Raw genomic sequence first — 23,221 nt, 5'->3', positions numbered from 1 at the left:
ACAATAACCAATCACGGCCCTTGTAACGTATTTCCCGTTGTGAGTCAAATGCCGGGGTGTTAACTTCCGGTTTGTCTGCTAGAAGGAAAAGACCAAAGTTTGCATATTACTGCTGAATCCATCACCATCTGCCATGGATAAAGATGGAAGGAAAGTTGTTGTCTGTGATAATGGCACAGGAGTAAGCACTTTGAAAAAAATATTTCATACTTTACCGTTCTAATGTTTTTAAATATGTAAACAAACCCGGAAGTGTCGATATAGAGTTCCTTACTATTTATCTTTATATTTTTAATGCTTAAAACTATACGAATAAAAATACACAAACTACAATAAATAAACACAAACATATGTAATTTATTTTAACTTTGCACATATTACTTTATGAATCTGCATTCTATCAACATGATCCACAAATGTCTATTACCCAATACTATTATTTGCCAACTACTCCTGTTGTAGTGTTGACAGTTTTGTAGTTTTAGAGCAATGAACTTTTCTAATCTTGGAAAGGCATTGAAAACTTTACTTGCATCTTGAGTTCCAGTAAATTTGCTCGGGGTATTGTTTTTAAAAAAACAGGATCCAGTCTGCGCAAATGGCGGATCCAGGGGGAGGGGGGGTTGGACCCTACCTTTTTTTTGGACAATCAATGCATTTGAATGGGGACATATGGTTGGACCTCCTCCCCCTCCCCCCTGTCTATCCTGGGTTCGGAACACCCCCCCCCCCCCTTTTTTTTAAATGGCTGTATCCGCCCCTGTGCCAGGAATTGAAGTTAAGATTTTGGCACGGTTGCCCACAGCTTAAATTTGTAGACAATATATATAGTTTTGTACTAGGGAAGAAGAAATTTCAGTAGCCCACACCAAATTTTAGGAGCCATTTGCGAGTGGGCCTCTGCTAATTTCATACCCTGTGTGCACCGTTTCTAATCCGCCCCTGTGCACTGTTACTTTTCCGCCCCTCTGCGCTGTTACTAACAGTGCTACTGGCTTTAGCCACTAGTCTGGTGCCCAAGACTAATTAGTAAGTTTATTAAAAACTTTGTTTAGACACATAACAAAAACCTCTTAATATTGGGTCTTTAGACTAGTAGTTTAAAAAAAGTTTTTGGTGCAGACTGTAGAAACATGATTACAAGGAGTTCAAAACTAGCAAAGCCTGAAATAAAATTTGACAATGGATTGCTTTTCTTTGAATTCAGTTTCATTGATATGTGGTAGAAAAGATTGCATGTATTTTCTAGGTTATAAAATGTAAATAAGATTCTACTAATTTCTAGACGACATGCTAAAAGTTATTTTGAAAATTGTTTTCTCTCATTGTCATGATTGTCAGTTATCAGGAAGATTTGATTTCATATCCTGCTTGTTATATATTATTCCCAATCTAAATACCAATTTTAAGTCTTGATTTTTTCATTTGAACTTATTCTGACTTTAATTCAACTTATCAGAAGCAGTTAATGATAATACTTTATGCCTTAAATTTATTAGTTCTAGCAGGTTACATGTATGTTGTACAAATGTACTTGAGAAGTGTTTTCCAAGTTGTACATGTGCCTGAAGCTGGTTGCCACATCTATGTAAAGGGTTCTCCATGTTCTTCAAAATTTCATTTAGGCCAACTATTTTCAGTCAAATGCCTAAGTTATCAACATCTATCTGTAAATTTAAATACATGTACATTGTCTTTTAGTAAAAATGTACATACATGTCTGTTTACTGCTCGCCAAACTACATTTTAGATTGCGTAAAATGTATAAGAAACCAAACTTTGTGTTAGTTAATCATGTTTACATGTAAATGTACACTATGAATCTTATTTCAGCTGAGGCCAAAATAAAAGATTTGTTTGTTTTCCCTCCTCATACCTTGGTAAAAAATAAGCTCCCTGATAAAAAAAATATTTTCCACAAAAAAAATTTAAATTATTTATATTCCCTAAAATAATTTGTTTCCATTTTTGAAAAGTGCTTGAAAGCAGAAGGATTGATAATTTAGATAATTACACTCAAATTGAGCACAAATAACTGATAAGTGGCCTCAACTGGATTTGTCAAACCATTCATGTGAACATGCATATATATATGCATGCCACGACATCCAGAAAAGAAAAAAATAACCTGCCTTCCTGGTCTGTTTACAAAAGGTAGACACAGGGAGGGGAAACAGACATTCTTTTAAATGTTGCCTGACTTAAGTTTAATTATTAAGTTTGTCAAAATTGAGTGAAAGGGTACTCATAACATTTGAAGTTGCAAAGTTCGGTTGAGCATATACAAGTTGCTGAGTGTGATGTGAAAATAAAGATTAAAATGTGAGGAAACATGTTTATATCATGTATATTTCTGAATTTGATTAGCTTAAAAAGCTAGAAAAACAGGAAATTATGAATTATGTTGTCCTTTTTTTTTGTATGCCCCGCCCCCTCTTGGACATACTTTAGAACTTAATTCTTTATTCTGAAGACAACTACTGGAAGCTTCATACTTGCTTTTTACTTTCAGTTTGTCAAGTGTGGTTTTGCTGGTTCCAACTTTCCAGCGCACATTTTTCCATCATTGGTTGGTCGTCCCATTATCAGATCTACAGCTAAAGTAGGAGATATAGAAGTCAAGGTAATTTCCTTTAACATGTTTAATGCAGTAAATTAGTAATCATTCAAAGAGATTTATTATACTGTTGTAAATAATTTAACATGTTTAAAAGACATAAAGTTCCTAAAATCTATGCTATAGTTTTGGCTTGTGGATATTAATTACAAAAAGAATTAAAAAATATTCACCATTCTATTATAAGATTTAATACAAATGTACATGTATCATGAATGTTATTTGTAATCAAACGACATTGCTTTGAATTGCTTCACAACACGATGAAATACTGATGTTGTGTATGTATTCAAAATAAAATTCAGCAACATATATTTTAAGAAATTGCAGACTTCTCTAAGTAATTTTGTTTTTCTGTTGACTGATTTCAGGACTTGATGGTAGGAGATGATGCAAGTAAACTTCGATCCATGTTAGAGGTAAATTACCCCATGGAAAATGGAATAGTTAGGAACTGGGAAGATATGTTACATTTGTACGACTACACGTTTGGACCAGAAAAGTTAAATATAGATCCCAAAGACTGCAAGATTTTATTGACAGAACCTCCAATGAATCCAACGAAAAACAGAGAAAAAATGGTGGAGGTTTGTATTTGTTTTTTAATTGTTGATGATTTTTTCCTTCTTTTATTAACAGAAATTACAACTTACATTTGAAATTACCAGAGTTATCTCCCATTATTTGTCATGAAATAAGCTTCGAACAAAAAAGTGGATTCAGTAAAAAATAACTCTTTGATAGTGGTAGATTTAAGGTGTAGCATAGATTTTGAGTGTTTTATATATAATTAGCTCTAAGCATCTATTTTCAATAGATTACATACTTTTATGACTTAGTACAATGTATGTTTTCCATGGGAAAATATAAGGTTTAGTACCACTAGGAATGATAAACATCATTGCAAACATAATATATTTATTAAACTACATGTGATGATATTCAGAATGTATTAAAATGACCAAACAACTTTTCTAAGACCATGAAGACAGGTCAAACAATTACTTTTGAAGTTATTGCTTATTCTGTTATACAAAATGTAATAGACTAATTTACCTTAAATAGGCTGGAAGATTTGTCTTCTCGTTGGAACATGGCTTAAGGGTGTGCAGCAATTTCAATTTTTTAAGTTATTCTTAAATGCAAAGTGTTGGATTTTGTCTTTTCACTCCAGTGATTTAACTGTTTAGTATTATAATTTCAAATTTCATGATTTAATTCTTTATTTACAGACTATGTTTGAGAAATACCAGTTCCACAGTGTATATGTAGCTATCCAGGCTGTATTAACATTGTATGCTCAAGGTAACATTTACAATAAACCTCTGTATTGACAAAGCAGTGAAAGCTAGTTTGATTATGTAGAAGTATTGGTCAGTAAACTCTTTAATGGTTCAATACGAAGCATACAAATCAATTAGAGTAGAAACCATCTTAGAAGAAAAGAAGTTATCTCCCCTAGACTTACATTCTGAACAGGACAAACAAGACTGTTCAGTTTAAATTCACACATCTTGCTAATGTTGAGGAATACAATATGAAACAATGTAATTGTAGGTGATAATACTCTGATTTACAAAATGTATGTTAAATATGAACCTATGTTCATGTCACTATATAGATTATACAGAGCTATTCCAAATGAATTGCCTACCAAAAATTCACAACAAAGAGTGGTTTTTAACTGGATTGCCTTTTGTTTAAAGTATATTCCTCTTTATTCAGCGTCTGAGTAGAAAATGATAAAAAGCAATTATATTGTTACAAAAGTAAGGTGTTTTTTTTTCGTCAGAACATTTATCTTTTTTTATTCAAGCGTCACTTAAAAGTCTTTTGTAGACACATGCAAGTCTGACTTACAAATTTAAATCCTGATATCTAGATCTTTTCTGACAACAAAAGTCTTATCCAAAATCTCAAAAGACTTCTTGGCCCCCGAAGATTTGTTAATTCGTGAACACACATGTGGCTGATTTTATTGTAGCTGTATGGAGATTATCAATTAAATGGTATACCATTTATATATTTCCATTGGAAACCAATAAAAAGAATTTATAATCCTTTAGTCTGCATGTTATATGAATGTTTCTTGTGACCATTATTGTATTCAAATTACTCGAGACATTGCAAACATGAAAGTTAACTGCTTTATTAAAAAAGTATACATGGTATATATGTATATATATATAAAAAGTTTTATGGTTTTTGTATCATAATCGCTGTTGTGGAATGAAAAAAAAATTATAAATTTCTAGCAATAAAAGAAGAATGCAATGTGTCAACTGACCGGTAGTTGAATATATCTATTATTGTTCAACTTAGCATTTCTGGTTTGAAATAGACCCATTTAAGAATTGATGTAAGAGGTTCCAGTTAATTAGGCTTGACACTCATGACACCTGCAAATCTTCATTAGTACATGTAAAAAAAATCTTCAAATATTTTACTTTGTTTTTGTTTTTGTTTTTTTTTAAAGAAGTCTATTTCATGAAAATAATTTGTAGAATTGTAAATGTTCCTGCAAGTTTTACAGTAAATTTATGAAATGTTCCTTCAAAATTTGAAATCCCTTAGGCTAAAGCTTCTGACCTACATATTTTTGAACCCTGACACATAGAACTAATCAAGTGACAGATTATTCTACAAACAAAGATAGATTGTTGGGTTTGAAAATGTAATGATGAAAGTTAATGGGAGATTTCAATTTGTTAACAGATTATTGCTCTAGTTATATGGTCCCACAGAGATTTGAGGAAAAGTTTAATCTTTTGATTCTTTAAAATTGATACAATTAAAAATTGTATTGATTTTAAAAAAGCAATGTCAGAGCATAACGACTGGAAGTTAGATAAGATTATACAAGGCTCATGTGATTACAGTAAAGAGATATATTCCCCTGATATGGATCACATGACAGTGCCATTTTGTATCAGTTATGATTATTTACAGATCTTAGGCCACACCAATTTAATTTCTTGTTCTACGGATTTTTGGACTCCAAAATTTGGGGCGAGCGAGCGATTTGAAAATTTTAATAAAAAAATATTTAATTTGCAAATTTTTGAGGCGAAGCTTGAAAAGTAAAGGCGAGCGATTATAATTTTTTTTTTAAACATAAAATAGTAGGTTTTGACAATATTAAAACTTGATTTATCACTTGTACTTTGACATTTCTTTAATTTCTGAAGTATTTTTTCCCTGTTCACCAAGAAATAATTAAATCTGGTCTATGTATGTGTGACTGACAATGAGACAATTCTCCATCCAAGTCATAATCAGTTTGAGGGCAACCCCTTAATGTTATAAATATCCCTTTTACATGTTTTATGAGGGATCAATATAAGTTATAATATATTTGTTTGTACAAAAGTGCTCATATTTTCTCAAAGAACTATATATCTATCTGGTATTAAATGGTCAAAACATGCTAGAATTTTGTAATATTCCTGGACACAAACCGTTAAATTAACACATTTACTTTAACAGTTTAATATTATTTAAAAGAAGTGGACCCCTCTTTTAGAAAAAGTTGTTTAAAATATGATGTAACTCTCCTCTTTTGGAGTACAAAATTCTAAGTTTTCAAAGGTTTTGTATGGAAGATCTATACAAATCCTTGGTATTTCTTTTAAGCTCACCTGACCTGAAAGGTCAAGTGAGCTTTTCTCATCACTTGGCGTTCGTCGTCCCGGGTCCGTCGTCCATAAACTTTTACAAAAATCTTCTCCTCTGAAACAACTGGGCCAAATTTAACCAAACTTGGCCACAATCATCTTTGGGGTATCTTGTTTAAAAAATGTGTCCGATGACCTGGCCATCCAACCAAGATGGCCACCATGGCAAAAATAGAACACAGGGGTAAAATGTATTTTTTGGCTTATATCTTTGAAAGCAAAGCACTTAAAGCAAATCTGACTTGGGTAAAATCGATGATCAGGTCAAGATCTATCTGCCCTGAAATTTTCAGACGAATCGGACAACCTGTTGTTGGGTTGCTGCCCCTGAATTGGTTATTTTAAGGAAATTTTGCAGTTTTTGGTTATTATCTTGAATACTATTATAGATAGAGATAAACTGTAAACAGCAATAATGTTCAGCAAAGTAAGACCTACAAATAAGTCAACATGACCAAAATTGTCAGTCAATCCCTTTAGGAGTTATTGCTTTTTATAGTCAATTTTTAACAACTTTTCATCGTAACTTGTACAAAAATCTTCTTCTCTGAAACTACTTAGCCAAATTTAACCAAACTCAGCCACAATTATCATTGTGGTTTATAGTTTAAAAAATGTGTCCGATGACCCGGCTACCAAACAAAATGGCCGACATGGCTAAAATTAGAACATCGTGGTAAAATGCAGTTTTTGTTTTAAATCTTTGAAACTAAGACATTTAGGGCAAATCTTTCAAGATTTAAATGTCCATCAAAATAAGATCTATCCCCTCACAAATTTTCAGATGAATCCGTCAACCCGTTGTTGGGTTGCTGCCCTAAAGTTGGTAATTTTAAGGAAATTTTGCAGTTTTTAGCTCACCTGGCCCAAAGGGCCAAGTGAGCTTTTCTCATCACTTGGCGTCCATCGTCCGTCGTTAGCTTTTACAAAAATCTTCTCCTCTAAAACTACTGGGCCAAATTTAACCAAACTTGGCCACAATCATCATTGGGGTATCTAGTTTAAAAATGTGTCCGGTGACCCAGCCAACCAACCAAGATGGCCGCCATGGCTAAAAATAGAACATAGGGGTAAAATGCAGTTTTTGGCTTATAACTCAAAAACCAAAGCATTTAGAGCAAATCTGACATGGGGGTAAAATTGTCTATTAGGTCAAGATCTATCTGCCCTGAAATTTTCAAATGAATCAGACAACCCCTTGTTGGGTTGCTGCCCCTAAATTGGTAATTTTAAGGAAATTTTACTGTTTTAGGTTATTATCTTGAATATTATTATACGACCGCAAATTTTGAAAAAATTTTCGTCGTATATTGCTATCACGTTGGCGTCAGCGTCGTCGTCGTCGTCGTCGTCCGGCGTCCGAATACTTTTAGTTTTCGCACTCTAACTTTAGTAAAAGTGAATAGAAATCTATGAAATTTTAACACAAGGTTTATGACCATAAAAGGAAGGTTGGTATTGATTTTGGGAGTTTTGGTCCCAACATTTTAGGAATAAGGGGCCAAAAAGGGCCCAAATAAGCATTTTCTTGGTTTTCGCACCATAACTTTAGTTTAAGTTAATAGAAATCTATGAAATTTTGACACAAGGTTTATGACCACAAAAGAAAGATTGGGATTGATTTTGGGAGTTTTGGTTTCAATAGTTTAGGAATAAGGGGCCAATAAAGGGCCCAAATAAGCATTTTTCTTGGTTTTTGCACAATAACCTTAGGTTAAGTAAATGGAAATCTATGAAATTTAAACACAATGTTTATGACCACAAAAGGAAGGTTGGTATTTATTTTGGGAGTTTAGGACCCAACAGATTAGGAATTAGGGGCCAAAAAGGGACCCAAATAAGCATTTTTCTTGGTTTTCGCACTATAATGTTAGTATAAGTAAATACAAATCTATGAAATTTAAACACAAGGCTTATGACCATAAAAGGAAGGTTGGTATTGATTTTGGGAGTTTTGGTCCCAACAGTTTAGGAAAAAGGGGCCCAAAGGGTCCAAAATTAAACTTTGTTTGATTTCATCAAAATTGAATAATTGGGGTTCTTTGATATGCCGAATCTAACTGTATATGTAGATTCTCAACTTTTGGTCCCGTTTTCAAATTGGTCTACATTAAGGTCCAAAGGGTCCAAAATTAAACTTAGTTTGATTTTGACAAAAAATGAATCGGTTGGGTTCTTTGATATGTTGAATCTAAAAATGTACTTAGATTCTTGATTATTGAAGTTTTTTTGGTCCAGTTTTCAAATTGGTCTACATTAAGGTCCAAAGGGTCCAAAATTAAACTTTGTTTGATTTCATCAAAAATTGAATCCTTGGGGTTCTTTGATATGCCAAATCTAACTGTGTATGTAGATTCTTCATTTTTGGTCCTGTTTTCAAATTTCAAATTCTACATTAAAGTCCAAAGGGTCCAAAATTAAACTAAGTTTGATTTTAACAAAAATTGAATTCTTGGGCCTCTTTGATATGCTGAATCTAAACATGTACTTAGATTTTTGATTATGGGCCCAGTTTTCAAGTTGGTCCAAATCAGGATCTAAAATTATTATATTAAGTATTGTGCAATAGCAAGTCTTTTCAATTGCACAGTATTGTGCAATGGCAAGAAATATCTAATTGCACAATATTGTGAAATAGCAAAATTTTTTTTAATTAGAGTTATCTTTCTTTGTCCAGAATAGTAAGCAAGAAATATCCTATTTGTGCAATAGCATGAATTTTTTTTAATTGGAGTTATCTTTCTTTGTCCAGAATCAACTTAAATCTTTGTTATATACAATATACAATGTATATACACTTTTTACTACCAACTGATAAATTTAAATAATCTTTACCATTCAGTGATAACAAGCAGTTTTTTTACATCTTAATATTTTATGATGTATTTAAATGAGTAGTTATTGTTGCAAACTCCATTAGAAATTTGAATTGATATCAGTTTTGAAAAAGGGAAACGGGGATGTGAAAAAAAAGGGGGGGGGTAAATTTTTCTCATTTCAGATTTCATAAATAAAAAGAAAATTTCTTCAAACATTTTTTTGAGAGGATTAATATTCAACAGCATAGTGATTTGCTCAAAGGCAAAAAAAACCTTTTAAGTTCATTAGACCACATTCATTCTGTGTCAGAAACCTATGCTGTGTCAACTATTTAATTTTAGATTTAAAAAGTTTGAAGAAGAAATCTTTAATTGATTTGTAAAATCTTGGCATTTGTTTTGTGTAAAAAAAAACCATGTAATGTCAAAAATTTGATCACAATCCAAATTCAGAGCTGTATCATGCTTGAATGTTTTGTCCATACTTGCCCCAACTGTTCAGGGTTCGACCTCTGCGGTCGTATAAAGCTGCGCCCTGCGGAGCACCTGGTTATAGATAGAGATAAACTGTAAACAGCAATAATGTTCAGCAAAGTAAGATTTACAAATAAGTCAAAATGACCGAAATGGAGTTATTGCCCTTTATAGTCAATTTTTAACAATTTTTGGTAAATCTTAGTTATCTTTTACAAAAATCTTCTCCTCTAAAACTACTGGGCCAAGTTAATTATAGATAGAGATAATTGTAAGCAGCTAGAATGTTCAGTAAATTAAGATGTACAAACACATCACCATCACCAAAACACAATTTTGTCATGAATCCATCTGCGTCCTTTGTTTAATATTCACATATATATATAGACCAAGGTGAGCGACACAGGCTCTTTAGAGCCTCTAGTTGGTTATTATCTTGAAAACTATTATAGATAGAGATAAACTGTAAACAGCAATAATGTTCAGCAAAGTAAGATCTACAAATAAGTAAACATGATCTAAATTGTTAGAGGAATCCTTAAGGAGTTATTGCCCTTTATAGTCAATATTGAACAACTTTTCGTCATTTTTGTAACTTGTAACTTGTACAAATATCTTCTTTTCTAAAACTATGGGCCAAATTTAACCAAACTTGGCCACAATCATTACTAGGGTATCTATTTAAAAAAAAGTGTCTAATGACCCCACCTACCAACCAAGATGGCCGACATCAGTAAATACAGTAACAGGTGAGCGACACAGGCTCTTGAGAGCCTCTAGTTTCTTTTCTACATCAGTAAAATGACCACTTGCCTGAGGGAGGGTTGTTCTCAACCTGATAATAACAAACACAGGTCAAAGTACAGCCTTTTACACAGGGCTTTGATACAGACCAAACGGCAAGCTATAAAGGACCCCAAAATTATTAGCGTACACAATTCGAACAGGAAAACCAATGATCTAATTTATATATCCAAACAGGAAAATACCAATGAACAACATCAACAAACGATAACTGCTAAACGACAGGCCCCTGAATTAATCAGGACAGGTACATAAACATGCAGCGGCTATGGATAGTTTTGTTTCGCCAGCATACAATATAATTGCAGTTGAAGGCAAATGCTTCAGAAGTTCTTTGTACTTTATTCTAACAACGAACATTTTTTGATAGGGAATATAAGTACGGGGAAAGAAACCATTTTTTTTTCTTTACAGGTATTTCCGCTGTTATAAATTTATATCGGAGCACTCCCACTTTGGATAAATAGGTTTCATGCTGAAACAAATATTCTCACAGATATTTACACAGTGTGGTGGGGTGCTTTTATGTTTAAAATCGTTATATACAGGTTAGACTGTGATTTTAAAAACAAATGTTGATATCTTTTTACAATATTTAATTAAAAAAAGACAGTGCGGGAATATAAAAAAAAAAAAAAAATCTGTTTTGAAAAAAATAGGTGCGGGCGGGTCCGTCGAACAAGGAATCAAATTGGTGTGGCCTTACAGCTGAATTAACCTATTTATTCTAAAAAAAAACCAACAAGACGGCATCAAGAAAAAAGGTGTTGGTCATCATATTAGGGGACAGTACACATGGGTGTATGTATCAGTCATTAATGAGAGTCAAAATCTTCCTTGGGTTATATCTTTAATTATAAGGATGACCAATACCTAAAATGTATATATGCACAGTACATCAATAAATTATTAGTTATTCATTACATTTGTATATATATTTTCTTTTGTATGAAATGGAAAAAGATAATTTACTTATTAAAATACTTGAATGTTTCATCAAGCGGTTTATTGACTACAGTATATTTATCTTATTAGACGCTGAACTGTTATATGTTCGTTTGATCTCTTTTAATGGTGGTTTGGGTTACCAGCTTTAGCTTCAAATTAATTGATAGCTTAATTTCTTTTAGATACATGTATGCCACATATTTTAGCTGTAACTAAAGTTTGTTTTTGATAAGGTCCTTTGCTAGATTTAAGATATTTTTTTGTCCATGTTCTTCAAATGTTCATTTAAAGGGTCCCCAGAGTAGAAGATATGTGTTTCTCCATATTTGCCAGGAAAAAAAATTAATGATTTAGTTTTTGCAATGGTTTTGTTTTTTTGCCATAAACTTTTCTTTTTGTCGAGCCTTCGACTTTAGTCGAAAAAGCGAGACATAGCGATCCTACATTCAGTCGGCGGCGGCGGCGTCCACAAATATTCACTCCGTGATTAAAGATTTTGAAATTTTAATAACTTTCTTAAACTATCCTTGAATTGTACGAAACTTGGACAGAAGCTTGTTTATGTTCATAAGATAGTATCCAGAAGTAAATTTTGTAAAAATAAAAATCCATTTTTTCTGTATTTTACTTATAAGTGGACTTAGTTTTTTTCTGCCAGGAAACATTACATTCACTCTGTGCTTAAAGTTTTTAAAATTTTAATAACTTTCTTAAACTATCCTGGAATTGTGAGAAACTTGGCCAGAAGCTTGTTTATGATCAGAAGATAGTATCCAGAAGTAAATTTTGTAAAAATAAAATTCCATTTTTCCTGTATTTTACTTATAAATGGACTTAGTTTTTCTTCCAGTTAACATTACATACAGTCTGCAGTTAAAGTATTTAAAACATTTTTAAGATTCTTAAACTGCAGAACTCCAGATAAGAATTCACAAATTGGGGTTTTTACCCACTATTTTCTTATGTAATTGGGTGGTTTTTTAATTGCATTATCAATTCCAATTCACCCCTCAAGTTAATATCAAATTGGGTTTTTCACCACCAAGCTCCTTAATATATTGGGTTTTTTCATCCACACAATATTGAATATTTAGGCAATATCAACCCCAGATGTTTTTCCATCTTATATATGTTTCTTCCTTTGTATATGTGCTAGCTGTTTTATTAGGTTTATTCACTGACCAGCAATTGTAGGTTTCATCTGTGTCCTGTTTAAAACGTCTGCCAGTTTTGGATTTTCTCACAACTTATATAAACTGTAAAAAAACGGATATGTGTATTCACAGGCACAAGTCTCAGTTTTTCTTCTTTCCTATATACCTTTATATAAAAAATTCTGAGAAGAGTGCCTCTGTGTGTATTCACACATTAACCGTAAAATGAAGAAAAAAAATATGTTATAAACTCTCAATCTAACTATACTTTAATTTTTAGTTTTATTCAATTTACATAAATCTGGGTTAAGCTGTCCCTAATTGGAACTTTTGGTTTCTGATGCTTTCCAACTACATATCATGTCATTGATTTGGCCTTTCACTTTTTCCAACTGGTTTCGTTTTTAACGACAAAACCAAGTGTTTATTAGCAATGTTCTTGATAAGGTACACAAACATGCCTGTGTGTTCAAAGGAGGCTTCCTAAAAACACTGGCTGAGTCTTGTTATCATTATAACTTTCCCTCAGCTATTCAAAAGAAGCTGAAAACATGCTTCTGTTCAATATTTTTACCGGACATTCACTTTCATTTTAATTCAATGTATGTAATGATAAATCCAGAGCAATTCGAAAAAACTATAACATCATGACATACGCTAATTGGATAAACCCCAAGAAAATCGAAATGTTTTCAAAAACACTTGTACCTTTTGAGCAACGAAAAAATCCAACAGGGACCCATTCCAGCTACTTGATACAGGGATCTATTTTTAGAACGAAAGGACATTTCCTATTATAAATATTTTAAAAATAGATTTACGCGACGACTGTAAACAGATAAGGGTAAATAACGCAAATGGTAGCCAATAAAAGGGTTGAGAACTCATGGTTTTGGCATATAATTGGGTTTTCCTTTGAATTAATTGGGTTATTGAACCCTGCAATGGGCAATTGCATTGGGTTTTTTATTATTTGTATTGCGTGATCACGCAAATACGCAGCTTATCTGGAGCTCTGTAAACTAGCCTGGATTTTTACCAAACTTGGACAGAAGCTTCTGACAATCAAGATAGTATCGAGAGGAATTATTTTATTGATTTTTTTCATCATTTTTGATGAGTGTGTGATTAACAGCAAAAGTAGGCGAGACACTGGGTTCCGCGGAACCCTTACAAATTTTTTATTAATCAGTCCTCCTATTTTTAATTCTGATATCTTTTTTGGTATGCATCTCTATGCAATTAATTATTAGTATTTAGCACTATGTAATTTGGAAGAGAAAGGATATATTGCACACAGGCACTCGTCTTAGAATTTTTTTTCCCTATATACCTGTATATAACACAAGGTACTTAACTCGCGATTTAGAAAAATGTCAGGTGGTGACGATTTCTTGGCTGTCAACCCCACTTAAACTTGTTGTGTCGTAAATCTAAATTTATTTATCTTCACAATGGTGTACAACACACCTACATTTGTTGTCGGAATCATCCGTAGCAATCCTATCCAAGTTTGTCAATTGTAATTATTTCGTCTACGGACGATGGATTGGCAATAAATGTGTCACGTCCCTTAAATATCTCGGTTTACGATTGTTTAAGTTTATGGGAAAGTCTAAATAACGAACTCTGAGGAAAATTCAAAACGGAAAGTCCCTAATTTCACAGAGTTATCTGATCTTGTTTCATTTCATATGTAAAGTCAAGAGAGAGTCTGAATGACATTGATGTCATGGTAAATTTGTAACTTATTAGACATACCACAAATAGACGAAATAATTACGATTGACATACTTTGGTAGGATTGCTACAGATGATTTCGACAACACAAGTAGGCGTGTTATACACCATTGTGAAGAAAAATCAATTTATATTTACGACATAACAAGTTTTAGTGGGGTTGACAGCTGAGAAATCGATATTAATCGGAATTTCATCACCGCCTGTCATTTTTCTAAATCGCGAGTTAAGTACCTTGTGTTATATAAAGGTATACAGGAATTTTTTTTTCTGAGACGAGTGCCTGTGATATTGCAGTCTTAATAAAGCTGGCATCCATTATCCAGTTGTGTTTATGAATAATCATTATACACACATATTTGTTGGTCATTTTTTATATAATTATCAAGTTTGAGTTGTTTTCCTCTTGTTCTTTTCCTTCATGGTCAAAGAACAACTTGTCTTGCATTTTTTAAGGATTACATCTTTCAAGTAACAGAGTAACATAAGTTTTGTGTATTTTCAGGTTTACTAACTGGAGTCGTAGTAGATTCAGGTGATGGTGTTACACATATATGTCCTGTTTATGATGGCTTTGCCTTGCCACATTTAACAAGACGTTTAGACATAGCTGGTAGAGATATAACTAGATATTTAATAAAGGTAAATATTAAAGGTTTTGCTTTTGGTGGAATAAAAGGGGATAACTTTTTTATTTAAAAATATTTAATTTTCAATGGGAATAAAATTGTCAGAAAGGGGATGGAGAGGGCCCCTTAAGCAACAAATATGTCATATGAAGGTATTGTGTAGCTGGCTATTTCAACACCATACCCCAATTATATTGAAATTAATATTGAATGAGGTCTAATTTTCTGTCATGGTCTACCAAATTAACATTTTCTGATGTTAAGTTTTATGATTTGTATTACAATCCTTTATGATATGCTGTGGCCTTTTATTTCAGTTATTGTTACTGAGAGGCTATGCCTTTAACCACTCAGCAGACTTTGAAACAGTGAGAATGATGAAGGAAAAGTTGTGTTATGTAGGATATGATATAGAACAGGAACAAAAATTAGCTTTAGAAACAACAGTACTTGTAGAAACTTATGCAGTGAGTATAACTCCAGGGTTGTAGTATTATAGGTGGCTAAATTTATACATTATTTTTATGCCCCACCCTGCGGAGGGGACATTAAGTGTTACCCTTTTCCTTCTGTGCGTCCCAAAATTATACACAATGCTTCTGACCACAAAACACAGATCAAATTCGAAATAGGGCTGCATCACTTTTACTGTTCTTGAGTTATCATGGTTATGTCCCTTTGTAATGTTATATGCAAGTAGGGGCATCATCTCCCTCCATTTATTTGATATTATGACCCACACCAAATTCACAGGGAAAATTAGAAAAGAAAATATGAGTTAAAGGAGTTGTTCGGTATACTTCAGTGTACAGTCAGGAGCGTAGCTGCCTTTACGCAAAAAATCATTTGCTTGCACATGTTTTTCACACAAAAAAATCCAAAAAAAAATCCTGAAATTGAATTTCGGATAGTCTTTAGTCTTTCCGGATTATCGTGTGTGGCGGTGTCTGTACTTGCAACTACAATCACGACACAAAGTTTAACCCCGGTAGAAATAAAAATAAAAATGAAGAAGCTAGATTTTTATTTTAGCAAGAAGGCAGCGGATAACGAAAGCCAAAACGTTTTATCTAATTCGCCCAGCAAAGATGTAAATGAGCCATGTACATCGTTTTCACAAGACGTTACTGCAAAGAAAATAACATTGTTTGACCCCCCTTATCCTGATATGTCTAACCTAACAAATAATGAGTAGGACCTGCTTACCTTCGGAGCACCGGAGGTCACCACATTTTTTCGGGGTCCGTGTTTTACATCTGTAGTTAGTTTTCAATGTTGAAAGTTTTTGCTTGTCATTTTGTGTCTTATCTGTTCCCGGGTTTCCAAATTACGAAACCCACTAGGATGCTACTATCGTTTCTTGAAATATGGTATAGTAAGAAACAGATAGGGTATTTATCATTTTCATCATAAAATGGTCCAAAAAAAATTTCACCTCGCTTCGCTCGGCTCAAAACATTTTTGCCTTGCTCCGCTCGGCAATATATGCTTGCACATTATTTTAACTCAGCTATGCCCCTGACAGTAAACAGTAACTAAAAGAAACAAATAAAAACAAGCAACTATACAAAGGTTTATACAAAGAGTATTCAACAGTAAACAAAAGTTTGAACATCTTTTCAATTATAGACAGAAAGTAAATATCTTAAATTAATTCACTCCACAAGCAGAATTTTCTATTTTTCACAGTTTAAAGAGTATATTTTTGTTACCCTATATAATATGACTGAAACCATTAGTTGACTCTGTTTAGAAATTTCTGTTAAATTTATTACAATTTCTTTACATTTTAGCATTTTACACCTTGTCGTTAAAACTATTGGAGATGGGACTCTTACTGAATGCAGCAAAATGTATCATTAAGAATGTTTAACATGTTTAAGGCAGTTCATTGTTCTTTGTTGAATACCAATTTTATCAAGGATATCGTAAACCATGAATTTATTTATTCAACCTAATCCAAAAAAAATAAAGTTAAAAAAATTTATTATTTTCAGCTGCCTGATGGAAGAGTAATTAAAGTTGGAGGAGAAAGATTTGAAGCGCCTGAAGCATTATTCCAACCTCATTTAATTAACGTAGATGGAGTGGGCGTGGCCGAACTTTTATTTAATACTATTCAAGCAGCAGATATAGACACTCGAGCTGATTTTTATAAACATATTGTGTTATCAGGGGGTAGTACTATGTACCCTGGATTACCCAGCAGGCTGGAGAGAGAACTTAAACAATTATATTTAGAACGAGTGCTGAATGGAGATACAACTAGAATATCGGTAGGTACTTCTAAAGGGTGTCCACATAATACTGTAACCATTTTTGGAAAGATTGGAACTTGTTCTAAATTTTTCCTTAGGCACTGGCCTCCCTAACAACACGACAGGTTAGCTACTATTACTACATGTATTCACACTGAAATATAGTTCCCTATAGTTCTCATGTATGTGCACATAATACACATATAAACTGTGAAAAATGGGTATATTTTTGGAGCAGTTCATTCAAGAATGTATGTAATTAAGGTGTGTTGATGTGCAGGCTTTTTTTTAAGCATTTTGATTAGGTAATTGAGTATTGATACAATACTAGTATGATTGACAACTGATTCACCAAACAATCAGGAACAAGGTGGACCTTAAATTACAATGCCCCACCTCCTAAACTGTCAATCAAATTGACCACATTACTTATCAACATCAGTGTTACATAATTGTACAGACCCAATAAACATCTCAATACACAAATATTTGACCTCATAATTGAATACACAAATGTATATATTAGATGTTTGATGTATAAGGATGATAGATTTATTTATTGCCTATTACTTTTGATCTACATTACATAAAGTGATTCTGTAAATTATATCTGAAAGATAAATGATTAATTAAGGATTAACACGATCTTTAAAAAAAAATTGAAATATAAATATAAATATGAATATGAATATATAAAAGGTATTCAAGTTAGGCATATAATTTACTTGATAAATTTCCAATAATCATCTGTAATAAATCAACAATTTAGGTTAGTTCACTTTTTTTATCAGAAAATTGAAATTGGCTTGAAACAGTTTTAAAATTTTAAAACTTTTATTTATAACAAACCATTTTTTATTCATGTATTCCCCATCAATCATTATGTCTATTTTAGTCATTTGAATTTTTATAAGAAGTGAATATATATTTTTGCTATCAAGAAAAATCTGCATTTCAATAAAATAAGTTTTTTTAATATGTTTACGTTGAAAAAGTACATTGTGTGCTGAATAAATACTGTATAAATTGATCAAAAGGCACTCTACAACTTTTAATCTTCAATGTCATATAACCTACAGTACATTTCAACTAACAAAATGCCCCAAAACAACATTTTTAGATTATATTTGTTGACACTTTAAAGTTCTTAGCTGTTGGTCTAGAACTTATGTCTTACAAGGAATTGGTAACATTTACTTTTTTTAAACATGTTCAAAACCATGAAAACAGGCAACATTATTTGGGTACTTATAAAGTGAGAAACGGAATCGAAACGAAACAAAACGAAATATAACGAAACGAAACGAAATACAACGAAACGCAACGAAATACAACGAAACAAAACGAAACGAAATGAAAAAATGAAGAAACGAAACGAAATGGAAAATACAACGAAATAAACGAAATAGGCCTATATAAAATATATCTTTAACATTGTTATAGGAGGTTAGGATTTTGATTTTAAACAGAAAATGTTGTATGAGTGAGAATGAGACAACTCTTATCCAAGCCACAGTGTAGTTTAACTTAGCAATTAAAGGTTAGAGTACGGCCTTTCAATACGAACTCATGAACAATCACCGAACAAGATATAAAGGGTCAAAAATGATCAATGTAAAACTATTTAAACAGGAAACCAACGCTATAATTAAGATGTGGTTTGAGTGCCAATGAGACAACTCTCCATCCAAGTCGCAATGCATTTTAAGTTACAGTTCAATGAGCATCGACTTGAACACAGAGTCTTTGCTAACACTAAACAGCAAGCTACATATAAAGTCCCCAAAATTGCCATTGAATACAAACTTTAAACAAGTAAATCAAAATATAGAAAACGAGAAACCCCTATGAACCACACCAACCACTGAACAACAGGTTACTGACAGTAGTATTGAATATGCATCTGGTTTAAACAGTTTAACAGGCTCGCCAACCTTCAATCTAACCTTAGACAGAAGTTAAACATTATAAAATAAAAAGACGCTATAAAATATTAACTCTATGAAAAAGACGCGATTTCAACAATATCAACACTTCAGAATATGTATGATCCGCGACACAATACAATATATACAAAACGAGAAACAGAAAACACATATGAACTACAACAACCACATGAACAACAGGCTCCTAAATAATCCAGGACAGGTGCATGCATACAAAATATACACAATTAAGTATCTTGTAAAATCTGCATGCAAGTCAGTGTTAAGTTTTCGTGGTCAAATCCATATCGCCTTTATTTTAAGCATTAGGTGCACTATATTTGCTGTATTCAAATAACAGGTATCATCTGACTTGGACCCCATTTCTATAGTTCATTATAAGGGGTGTACTTTATCAATAATTTGGTTTATATGATGCTAATAAGATGAAAATTGCCGTTTAAAAAATGTCATCTGACCTTGATCTGATTTTCATGGTTCATTGGTCAAAGTCCAATTTTTGTCATGTCACTGAGTTTGTTTCAGAGATACTTTAAGCAATTGTTCTACTAGATTTCAGGGAAAGGAAGGATTTTGTACATACAAAAAAGATGTGGTGAGATTGCCAATAAGACAACAAGAGACCCAATGACACAGTTATTAACAAATATAGGTCACCGTACGGCCTTCAACAATGAACAAAGACCATACCGCATAGTCAGCTATAAAAGGCCCGAAATAATAAATGTAAAACAATTCAAACGAATCCACCCGCCCTTTAGAGTAGTCTAGTCTGATGAACAGAACGTTGTCTATATGTCGGACTAAACTACTTTCAAAAGTAACTACACTCAAAAGTAATGATTTCATGGTTCAGTTTGAAAGCAACTTAACCAAAGATATTGGTTTAATCTACACACAAGTCCGAATTGCTGTCAGTAAGATGTTTCAATATTGAGATAATCAGCTTGCAACACGATGCAGATATTTGTTAATCACTTAAAACATGGTGGACTCTTTCTGACCATCTATGGATGTTGATTTTCTTTCTCATCGACGTCAGCAGCGGATCCAGTCATTTTCAAAAGATTGAAGGGGTCTCCAACCCAGGAGAAAAACATTCCAAATTTAAATCTCCATTCAAATTCATGTTTGGTAAAAAAGGGAGTAACACAGAACGTTCACCTCAGATCTCTTTTTCAGTTCAATTTAGGTTTCGTTATGGCTACTCGTCAGCCGTTAGCATTTCACATTTTTAATGTCTTGTCAAATACAACTTCGCCAATTCAAACTTAGGCAGATACCATTTGATTTTTATGGGCTAGGATGAATTTTTTTGTCCTTCATTTTATTTAGTTGTAATCTCTGTCCTACCTTTTTATTTTTCACTATATTTGGTCCTGCCTTTTTTATATAGATTTATCCCGTTTTTTTGCCCAGTTGCTCATCCTGCCTTCTTTTTTACTAAACAATCCTGTCTTGCCTTTTTTATACTCAAATCCCTGTCCTGCATTTTTTTTTTATTTCATTACAGCCCTCTGGACCCGCCCCCCCCCCCCCCCAAAAAAAATCAAATGGTAGCCCCCTTAACTTGGACTCGGAACCTCGGAACTTGGAATAAAAAAAAAACAATTAATTACACCACCTTTTTAAAATCAAAATCCTAACCTCCTATAACAATGTAAAAGATATATTATCGTATATTTCGTTTATTTCGTTGTATTTCGTTTCTTCATTTTCCATTTCGTTTCGTTTCGTTTCTTCATTTCGTTTCGTTTCGTTATATTTCGTTTCGTTTCGTTGTATTTCGTTTCGTTTCGTTATATTTCGTTTCGTTTCGTTTCGATTCCGTTTCTCACTTTATAAGTACCCACATTATTTGGATAAGATATAATTAAACTGCAGTTTAAATAAAATTGTGCAAATTAAGCGACCCATATTATTTAATTTGAGCTCATTTTATCTTCATACTGGAAAAGCACTTTTATTCCTGCTAGAACCTTGCGGTTTATGCAATTTTCAGCAAACTGTTTTATTAATGTTCTTTTGTCCCCACCATACCTTAATATGAAATTATTCAAACTTCTCTTCCAATCTTTCCACAGGTGCTATCCAGCACTTTGATTTAGTCTTTGTGATATCCCTTTTTTTGCCCCATTTTTGGGCATTATGTTTTTTGTTCTGTGCATTTGTCCATCTGTCCCGCTTCAGATTAAAGCTTTTGGTCAAGGTAGTTTTTGAAGAAGTTGAAGTCCAATCAACTTGAAACTTAGTTCACTATGTTCCCTGTGACATGATCTTATTAATTTTAATGCCATTTTTTTTTACCTCAATTTCATGGCCCAATGAACATAGAAAATGATAGTGCGAGTGGGGCATCCATGTTATCTACCATGGACACATTTTTGTTTTTTCTCTATTGGTATGGATTTTCATGATGTTCAGAAACAAGGATTACTTTTCCAATGTAAAGATGTGTTAAGGATATACAATGATATATGTGGCAAGTTAACAACATAATGTCTTAATAACAAAACCATGACTGTAGGGGAATAAAATGTACCTGTTCTTTGCCATTATTCATGATTATTTTTTTTTGGTGAAAATGTAGATAGTAATGCCTAAATATTGAAAAAAGACTTTTAAAAAAATTGTGAAGGTTTACGAAAAAAGTTAATACAATGTTCACACTATGGATTCGCAGGTACTTTGGTTATGGACCAACTTATAAAATAAGACTACTTTAAAAAAAAAGTTCTTATCATTTCAGAAATTCAAAATAAGAATTGAAGATCCTCCCAGAAGAAAGCACATGGTGTTCTTAGGTGGAGCAGTATTAGCAGACATTATGAAAGATAAAGATAATTTCTGGATCACTAGAGCTGACTATCAGGAGGAGGGGCTACGTGTGCTGAATAAACTGACAGGACCAACGAAATAAACATTCCAATCATCGCTTAGCAACCAATAAACGATCAAAAGTTCATATCATAGAGATACCAGACATTAAGTGAAGCTGAGCAAGGTTGATTACCATCTGCAAGCATCATGTACATTTTATGCTACATCTGCTTGCTTCAGACATAAATGTTACATACTTTTAAGCATGTTGAACAATATTTTTCCATATTTGATTATGTGATGGTTAGATTTTATACATAGTTAGTTGCCGGGTGGAATTTAAAATGTTTAACTGTCAGATTTTAGATAAATTTTATGATAAATTATTTTCCACCTCGTGAATTTTATTGAATTTCACTTGCAACTTACATATTGTAAGTTACTTGTTAAAGCGCAAAGAGGCTTATATTTTATACAGCATTATTTCATCTATGTACATCTAACATACAATCAGCTTTGCTTGGCTTTATTAATACTTTGATATGAAAATCGTTACATGTATTTTATTATGAATGTCAATATTGGTGCAGATTTTTGAAAAAATGTTGATTAGGACTTGTATACTGTGGATTCAATATTTTCCTTTTGGGAATAATATTTTAATGAATTTCATAGGTAAAGTTAACCTTAAATCCATGTGCAAAACAAACAAAAAAATCATTGGCTTGCATACAGAATTTTTGCAAACCATGAAATCATGTATCCACAAATTTCCTGAATAAAAAAAAAAATTGTATCCTTTGAAAAATATGAATCCACAGTATATGTATGCCATGAGTAAAAGTTAGCAGATTTATAATCATAAGAAAACTTGATTGGCTGTCAGACAGTGTTCTTCTAAGATTTTTTTCAGATAGCTCCATGTGATTTAAGGTGGTACCCAACACCTGAACTAAAATTAATTTGGCTCATTTAATTTTCTTAAAATTTTGACAAAGTATTTACTTTGGCCCTTTGACAAAAATATAAAAATTTCTAAAAATTTGAACCAACCGTTTAATCAGAAAAATTACACTGGTTATATAACAGTCTGACCAAAACTTATTTTGATCCTTGAGAAGCTTATTATTCCCTTAACAACACAACGTCATTAAAACGTTCTGCTGATTTTACAGAGTTATCTCCCTGTGTTAGGTACCACCTTAAAGTCCTTTTGCTTCTCTAAAATTTAACACTTACAATATATTCTGTTTAAAAATCTATGCAGATAGCATCATGGTAAAAAAATCTACCACTATGGTGCATGTATCATGTATAATCATGATGCTGTAAGGTATT

The 23,221-nt window shown here is 32.5% G+C and overlaps 1 protein-coding gene across 1 annotated transcript; it reads left to right on the top strand.

Moving 5' to 3' along the window:
- The first annotated feature begins 31 nt into the window (after nucleotides 1–31).
- On the top strand, nucleotides 32–22,252 carry LOC143069430 (actin-related protein 2-B). Its single transcript, XM_076244060.1, has 8 exons — nucleotides 32–181; nucleotides 2,513–2,623; nucleotides 2,989–3,204; nucleotides 3,850–3,922; nucleotides 14,736–14,872; nucleotides 15,177–15,326; nucleotides 16,857–17,135; nucleotides 21,813–22,252. The coding sequence occupies exons 1-8, from the start codon at nucleotides 134–136 to the stop codon at nucleotides 21,981–21,983; spliced, it is 1,185 nt and encodes a 394-aa protein (XP_076100175.1). The 5' UTR covers nucleotides 32–133; the 3' UTR covers nucleotides 21,984–22,252.
- Nucleotides 22,253–23,221: the final 969 nt, after the last annotated feature.

This window comes from Mytilus galloprovincialis, chromosome 3, assembly GCF_965363235.1.
Source record: "Mytilus galloprovincialis chromosome 3, xbMytGall1.hap1.1, whole genome shotgun sequence".
Lineage (NCBI taxonomy): Eukaryota > Metazoa > Mollusca > Bivalvia > Mytilida > Mytilidae > Mytilus > Mytilus galloprovincialis.
This window is presented reverse-complemented; position numbering and strand designations above follow the sequence as displayed.

Bases quoted from the DNA above. Each gene is read 5' to 3' on its own strand.
- LOC143069430 (XM_076244060.1), top strand. From the start codon at position 134: ATGGATAAAGATGGAAGGAAAGTTGTTGTCTGTGATAATGGCACAGGA. The intron at 182-2,512 runs GTAAGCACTTTG...TTTTACTTTCAG, and splicing joins TCTGTGATAATGGCACAGGA to TTTGTCAAGTGTGGTTTTGC. The intron at 2,624-2,988 runs GTAATTTCCTTT...GACTGATTTCAG, and splicing joins TAGGAGATATAGAAGTCAAG to GACTTGATGGTAGGAGATGA.